Source organism: Labrus mixtus, chromosome 5 (genome assembly GCF_963584025.1).
Source record: "Labrus mixtus chromosome 5, fLabMix1.1, whole genome shotgun sequence".
Classification (NCBI taxonomy): Eukaryota; Metazoa; Chordata; class Actinopteri; order Labriformes; family Labridae; genus Labrus; species Labrus mixtus.
The window spans coordinates 7922106-7930189 of NC_083616.1; the positions used below are offsets into that span (position 1 = coordinate 7922106).

Here is an 8084-nt window from a genome sequence, read left to right on the forward strand (position 1 = left end):
CATATATCAAAGATGTAATCATACACCACTGAAAACAGTCCCTACTGATATTTTAGAAAAGATTGCTAAACGCTACCTTACCCAGCTGTCTAATAAATGTATTCAGCCCTTTAAAAAAAAGAATATATATAGTTGTGACATGTTTACATCAAATTGGTAGAAGACTTTGATTTTTGGGCTGAGTGCCACAGACAGAGTAAGAAGAGTCAAAGCTGTGGGTTGAGAGTTTTTGGAATTTGTTACAAAAATAATTAAATATTAAATATCGTCCGAAGTTTATATTTTTTATCCTACGACTTTAATTACATTTTACTGTTTGCTCGAAGCCGACCACCGTGTGGGGCCACATGTACGGAGGCTGTTGTCCTCAAAGGGGCCCGATTAAGATCTGACCTGTGGCTCCTTTCCCAATATGTCATTCCCCACTCTCTCTCTCTCTCGCTACATTCAGACTCTATCCACTTTCCTGTCTCTATAATAACAGGATAAAGAGTTCCAGAAAGAAATCCAGAAAAAGAAGCTGCAGTCCTTAAGTTCATAAAGTTATAACTAGAGCTTTTGTCTTTACAAATGAATAAATCAGTTCAGAAATGAAAGTACTTGGGCTGATGATAACTGTTTTAAGTAACTTTTATCTCAATCTTGTTGAAATAACAGTGATTTAATACTCAAAAAAGTGACACCCTGATCAGTGCCCATAAAGCGCATGTTAAAAAATGTAAGTATTCTGATTGAGGAGATAAACAAGAACTTCAATTTTCACAATAGACTGTATAAAACGTCATCAACAGCACATTTATTGTTATCAAATGTATTTACAGTGTACAAAACCGTTTGAAACTTGATGTTAAATGATATAGTGCACGTCCTGGCCTTGGTCTAGAGCTCCTCTGAATACTTCTCTGGCAGTGAGTATGGCCCCGGTCTCCCCCAGTAGTCTACAGCTCGGACTCTGTACAGACCTCCAACCTCCTGATCCACTGCAGACACACAACAGGGTGAACGGTATTATTTCTGTGGCTGGATGCCAAAACATGCTTTAAAGGCTGGATGTATTTTTTTCATGCTGAATGCCAAAAAAAAAGTTTACTCATAACTCTTACCAGGTGAATAAACACAAGAGGTGAAAATAGTGTCTTGAGTATTTATTCTGCTGAACTCTTTTTGGTCCGTGGAGAATTCTACTTCAAATGTCTTAATGCATCTGAAAATAAAGAAAGGAAAATGCATGAATTAGTTCTCTCTTGGTCTTGGTCCATGCATATGACATAGTAACTGCATTTCAACAAAGACATACAGTACAGAGGGCGGCTGCACTCAATCTGAGGACCCTACCACACAGCTACACTGAATATAAGGAGGAAACTCATTTAACTGTGACTCCTCTACGAGCTCTTACAGAGACAAAGGAAAACAATAAATAGAAGCAACATTGAGCACCTACTTTGAATCGACACAGTGGTCTGACCAGGCGATCAGGACTTGGCCTTTGGTGATCCTGATGAAGCGTAATCCATTCACCTTATCGAAAGTTAAAAACAGAGGAGACGTCAGGATAATCGCTTTTGGAACATGCGGTCAAGTCTCATCCAGCTCTCTTTCTGTTGGCTGTGTTTAACTGACATCCATCAAGCTTTCTCATCACAACACAGACTTTGAGTTACATTCATTCAGTCAGTATTCCCTTTCTCACATTTTAAAGCTCAGTAACTGGAGAAACAGTGTCTTGCTTGTATGGACACAAACATGCAAACGTAACAAACGGGGACCCAGGTGTTGAATGTTAGGTCTGACCTGGTTTGGTGGGGTTTTGGGCTGGGCACAAATGTGGATGAGGAGGACTGAGGGCACAGACAGTTTGGCTTTCAGAGTCAGAGTGTCCCCTGAAGGAAGTTCCCACGGTCCATCAACAAGAGGGTCCTGAAACAACGACACTTAATGAGATCAATGCATGTCTAAAAATGAAACAGGTCATGAAGCAGAATTTGACGTTTACTAAAAAATACACTGAACATGATGAATACACATCGTCTCTGAACACAGTGCATGTTCAGTATACATTTCTGTCACCAGATATAAACACTAAGAAATTCTTCCAAACAACTTTCAAAAGATACAGATAGCATTGTTTTTATCGTTTGTATTTTAGGGCGGAAAACGATTAATTATTTAAGTATTTAAACAAACAAAGGCATGGAAGGTCATCACTGACCACAGGATGTTTCATGTTGTTAAGCAGATGAGACCCAACATTTCAATTATTGATCTTAAAGGGGAACAACATGGTTTATCTGACATAAAACCGGTTGAAGGCAAATTCAAGTAGACTTTTGGTCACAATCACAATTATTCTTAATATTTTAAAAAAAGAAGAAACAAATCCCAAAGAGTTGTTTATTGAATTATCTAAATTCATAAATAAATGGAAGACACTATTTTAAATATTTTATGTAACAAGTGCAGCCTTTTTTCAAATGCAAAATGAGAGCCCCCCTGAATATCTTTAACCAACATTTGGAAAGAATAATCACAATGGATATTGCAAAACAAACAAACATAATGTCACTTTTGCCAATATGGCCCCGCCCTGCTGTTTACCTGAACGCTCCTGAGACTTCTGAACTGTTGTGCTGTGGGGAAGTCGGGGCTGCCCATGCTCTGCCACAGAAGGTACGGGTTGGTTACATTGTTGTCCATATAATATGTGACATACGCAAGACCTGGATAACAAACAGACTGAAAGTAAGGACCTGTTGGACATGATGACAGCATTCAACAGTAGCTTTTTTTGTTTCTAAAATAACACCAGGGTAAGGGGTTTCTACCTGTTTGTGCAGCCAGTCCTCTCAGTGACACGGTGACATCATCAGTGTTGGTGGAGGAGCTGTTGTCGTCACTGTTGTACACCAGCACTGCTGCCTGCCAGCTGTCTGAGCCTCCAGGTATTACAGGCTTGTGGCTGCTGGCCAAAACTCCAACAGTGCTGTTTTTGTTTCCTGGCGAGCTCAAAACCTGAGCCAGAACCTGAGTCTCTCCTTCAAGTGGAATCAAAATCAGGGGAGTCCATTAAACAAGACACATCCTGGATACTTTGCCCGTTCATACACATGGACGCATACATATTATTAAAAGGATCATAACTCGTTAAGACATTTCCTCAGAGTTAAAAATATAAAACCTATGCTCTGGAGTTAAAAAATATTGTCACCTAGCAAAGCCAGCAGGCCCATGATGGTGAGGACTGGCTTCCTGATCAGCTGCACGTGAGGTGGGTGGGTGTTGTTGACCTGGAAGCGGGCGGTCAATGTGCGCTGGGTGAATTGGTGCGGGTGGTAGCTGAGGAAGGCATTGTCGTTGCTCAGCAGGGTGTAGTTGAGTGTGCTGTTGGGGTCTGACACCAGCAGGTCCTGGTGTTGGTGAATTACCTGTTGGAAGAAGCAGGATGGAGGATTGTTCAAATTAAATGTTTCATGAAATTACAGAACCTGCGAGGGTTTGGTGTGCATTTTCTACAACTACCGGTACATCAAATGTCTAACACTGACATGTACAATTTGAGTCCCAACTTCTTCTATTTACATTTTAAATACATATATGGTAAAAAAAAAAGTATCATTCAGTGGCTTTACTCCATCGCTTTACTTCACCTTTGCCACCATTGCAGCATAGGTCATGTCAGCTCTCCACTCCTGAGGCCTGGACCAGCCCACCAGCGGATCCGCCTCATCGTTGTAAACAGGGAGGCTGCGGAACCGAGGGAAACGCTCCTGGATCTCCTTCACCGTCTGCACCTCCTGCTGGAGGATGGGCAAGGAGTAACCTCCTCCCTGCAGGGAAGAAAAAGAAAGTCAGCTTGGAAAGAGAGGGGTTCTGAACGCACCAGTTTTACAAAAATGTTTAGATATCAAAGATATTGTACTATAGTTTTCAAAGAGTTTTGCGGTTTCAGTAACATCACTTTCCTTGGGTGCACAAAAATAGATAATTCAATTGGACTGTTCCCCCTATAGATAAAAAACATTTTAAAAAAATGAATCTGACAAAAACTAAAAATTGAACACAATCCACATTTTGAAACAATAATATAAGAAATCACTAGGATTTAGGGATTTCATCTGAAAGACTTCTGGACATGAACACCCCTGAATCCAGAAACAAAATAAAGACACTTTCTTTTTTTAGGTGGAACGTCAGCTGTGACTTTCTCATTTAACAGACCCAGATGACTGTGTTCACTGTGTTTGCTGTAAATATACTTCAAGTTCAGAAAGGCCCACCTTTTTGTGTAGGGCGATGTAGTCCATCCTGACCCCCGTCTCTCCAGTGAAGTAGTTGGTGCCGTTGTAGCAGTGCTGCAGCATGGCCCAGCAGTACGGTGAGTGAGGGGGAGAGTGACAGGAGTCTCCAGGACCCCCAAACCTCAGGAGGTCGCTGGCAGCATGCAGACCCTCCGAACAGGCATCGTAGTAGTTTAGGAACCCTAAAGACAAGTTTATTAAACTTTATTAGACAAAAGCAACCACGAACAGCGCGACTCTTTGACTATAACTAGGAATGTGTGTTCAGGTATTAAATATACAAATCCTATTAAAGGTAAACGAGAGTGAACCAACTTTATGAACAGTCATTATCAGCCTAATATAATATATGTGTCCATTTATGGTTGGACAGTGTTTCATAAAAGCATTTATCAAACTATACATCTTTAGAATAAACATTTTAATATTAAGTACAACATGCTTTATGTAGGAGAGAATATTTGCTCAATTTGCTTTTCCTTGTAAAAAAAAAAAAGAGGCCACATTTGGTAGCTTTAGTTCCACTTAAAAATAAAGAGATACAACATTAAATTTTCAAATAGGACACACTTAGGGTTTACCTTGTATTGAGACACTGACATTGTCAAAGTCATGGTTATTTGGCTCATTCCATGTTTCGAAGTTCCACTGAGAAACTCGTCCCAGGCCGTACTTGTCTGTGAGTTAGGACCAACAATTTAAACATCTTAACAGAACAGAAATCACATAACATTTGACTTTGTCTACAAATTGTCACAAGTTAAATTCATTGTTTTGCGAGTACAATTCTTTTCAGTTTCAGTTTAAAAAAAAAAACATTTATTACATGGTATGGAGTATTACAAAACTTTTTCCAAAACAATAAACTCTGTAATTCACTCACCGATATACCTTTTGGCTATGAGATAAATCAGATTTCTCCACTCGACCACTTGTGATTTGTCCTCAAAGTCCGTGAAATAGTTTGAGACGCTGCCCATCAGTTCAAATCCTGAAAATACAAAGTGCAGGAATTAATTGTGGGTCAGATATTTAATCACCTTTGACCAGTAGTTATTTTTTGTACCTTAAATATTACACTAATGGTTTAAGTTTAGTTTAAGTAAAGCTACAGAAACCTCAGCTTTGGGTTTTTAATGACAGCACTTGGTACAACAGTGCCTCAATCGTTTTGACTAAAATGTAATAATGTTGTGATAAACAACCTGGTTGGAGTCCATTGATCCACAAGAGTTCAATCAGCTGGTCCAGTTTAGTGAAGTTGTACTGCGGTTGTCCTCCAGTATCTCTACAACAACACAATCAACAATCTTTAATTTATCATGACACACATAAACAGAAAAAGACACACACGTCATCTTCAAACAGATACATCTTAAATTACAATGGTTGGCATGTTTTGATTTCACAAGTATAATTGACTACTGGCCGGATAGGTCTCCACCATAGGTCTCCACTTGCTTGTTAACTTACTGTGCAGTGACCAGCTCCAACATCCAGTGTATCCTAACCTGCTGGATCCCTGCATGGGGGACTGAGCCCACATAAGCCAGGTTCAGCTGCTGGTCAAGGCTCAGGTCAAACTGGTGGGCCTGAGTGTGAGGGAGTGGAGGACTAAAAACAGAGAAAAGATTATTTACATGTGTACAAGCCACCCAAAATTGCACTTAAAGGCAAAATATATATATAGGCTCGTCTGCTGACTTAATGGGAGAGGGAAGCCTAGTAAGACTTCACATTGGGTCTGAAAGTCTGTGCTACACTACACTGAAAACGGCCTTCTGAAATGGAAACAAGTTTTTCCAATGGTCTTCACTTAATGCACTACCATTTAATAGGTCGTATTAATCGCAGAGATGGTAGATTTGGTATGAAATTATAAAGCCTCATTCATTGTGGTTGACCCCTCTCACCGCGGGCAAAAACTGTTGAAGACCCTCTCCTCTGGTAAGAGGCTGCGGTCTATCAGGACCAAAACCTCATGCCATAAGAACTGTTTCTTCCTCTCTTCTTCCAGCCTCATTAATAATGTCCCCCCCCCCCCACATAACACAGACTCTCATCCAGTCCCACAGTCAGAGAACACTACAGTAAAATGAAGGCTACATTTAATGCATTACATTAATGCACACTGGACTTGGATATTTTCTGTTTACGCTGCGCACTGTGAGGAGATTTATACTTGAAGTAGTAATCATGCACATACCTGCAGAACTGCACAGCTCCTCCATTGCACCTTTTGTACATTTTGTGTTTTTACATTGCTTTTACATTTTTTACTTATTGCAGGAGCACTGATGTTTTATAATTTCTCATTATTTTTTTGCTATAGTTGTTTACTAAATGTTTTTGAAGTGTCTTAAATATCTAGGACAGAGATATTATAATGCTCTTTAAGATGTATAATGCACACATCTGTTAAGAATTTGTATCTGATGAAGGAGTCTCCTTCAGTGGATGTTTGTTTAGAGGTGTTGTTGGCAGGATGAGTGATGAGTTGTCAGGAAATGCCTAAATCTAAGCTAGGATCCCCCACAGTGGAATGTGAACAAATGGACCCCGGTGTCCAGAGAGTTGCCCAGGGACATCTGGACAAGAGATTGTATCTGTGACCTGTGTTGTCCTTTGAGTTTATGACATACATATATCTAAGACAGAAACCCCGGCAGTTGTAGTAAGAGGGGTTGTCCTGAGTCCAGAGAGATACCCAAGAAGAAACAGATGTCCTCATGTGTCCTGTGACATTGTGTATAAATAGCACTCTCAATGTATGCTCGGGAGAGATCACTTTTGGCTGTCTCTCCCAGGTCGAACCATGGCGAGCCTGGCGATGCTGTAACTTGTTTGTCAATAAAATTATCATTATGTAAGCAAGTCAGTGTCAACGGCGAATTTCTTCATCATCAAACATATCAACAACAAGGGAATCCACATCATTTTGCACCAAACACCGAGTCAAATGCCTTTTATGCTAATTACTTGGCAATAAAAACCGATTCTAAGTCTGAATAAGACACCAACTCTGACTGAAAACTAAGATTAAAACATTTCATATTTTGACCTACCAGAAACCAGTGCTTCTCCAGAAGTGTTTAAGGTCTCCTACTGGTTTCTCCACATCCACTGTGATGACATGTGAAGTTGCTGAAGTCTCGGTTATGATGAGGAGGAGGGAGGCAAGGAGAGAAAAAGTTTTCCACTGCATGGTTGTGACCGAGCATTGCTACTAAAAGTACACTACAATTACTACAATTTCACCCTCGACATGCCTCATACATTTTTTTAAATAAATGACTAACCAGCGACTTGTAACGAAGCTCACTCGAGCAAGACTAAAACAAAACAGAACAATAACATTTCCCCTCAAGAAGCGAGCCGCAGCCAGTCAGCTGAGCATGATGACGTTTAATGTGCGCGACTTTGATGTAGTCTTTCGGGGGAGTGGTTTGTATATCAGTGAATATTGTGACAGTATGATTATATAGTTAAGTGTTTCTGTTTTACTACAGTATACATACTCAAGACTTCATGGGTTATTAGGTTAACTCTGCACCAAATCTTCTTAATGTCAAATAAACCCTGTTGAATGCTAGGTCATCTAGTCTTATATGCTGTAGCTCAGGGGTGGGAAACTGGCGGCCCGGGGGCCACATGCGGCCCCCACCAACCCTCAAAGTGGCCCTCAGGTCATTTTTTACATATCGATTAATTGGAAAACGTGACAAAATCTGCCATGAAATCATGAAAACCAGAAATATGTCCTTAATAATATTTGATCACTGGTAT

The 8084-nt window shown here is 40.2% G+C and overlaps 1 protein-coding gene across 1 annotated transcript; it reads right to left on the reverse strand.

The window, feature by feature from the left end:
• Nucleotides 1-612: 612 nt before the first annotated feature.
• Nucleotides 613-7703, reverse strand: idua (alpha-L-iduronidase). The gene is made up of 14 exons (XM_061037588.1): nucleotides 7364-7703; nucleotides 5772-5912; nucleotides 5504-5586; nucleotides 5182-5289; nucleotides 4880-4975; nucleotides 4278-4480; nucleotides 3648-3827; nucleotides 3209-3425; nucleotides 2826-3035; nucleotides 2599-2720; nucleotides 1795-1920; nucleotides 1445-1521; nucleotides 1104-1204; nucleotides 613-980 (listed from the first exon to the last, which is right to left on the reverse strand). The coding sequence occupies exons 1-14, from the start codon at nucleotides 7501-7503 to the stop codon at nucleotides 880-882; spliced, it is 1905 nt and encodes a 634-aa protein (XP_060893571.1). The 5' UTR covers nucleotides 7504-7703; the 3' UTR covers nucleotides 613-879.
• Between the last annotated feature and the right edge of the window lie 381 nt (nucleotides 7704-8084).

What these genes read in the sequence shown, in the direction of transcription:
- idua (XM_061037588.1), bottom strand. Translation starts at nt 7,503, where the DNA reads ATGCAGTGGAAAACTTTTTCTCTCCTTGCCTCCCTCCTCCTCATCATA. An exon ending in TGTCAGTGTCTCAATACAAG is followed by an intron (nt 4,481 to 4,879) that starts GTAAACCCTAAG and finishes ACTTGTCTTTAG; the next exon opens with GGTTCCTAAACTACTACGAT. An exon ending in ACATCGCCCTACACAAAAAG is followed by an intron (nt 3,828 to 4,277) that starts GTGGGCCTTTCT and finishes TCTTCCCTGCAG; the next exon opens with GGAGGAGGTTACTCCTTGCC.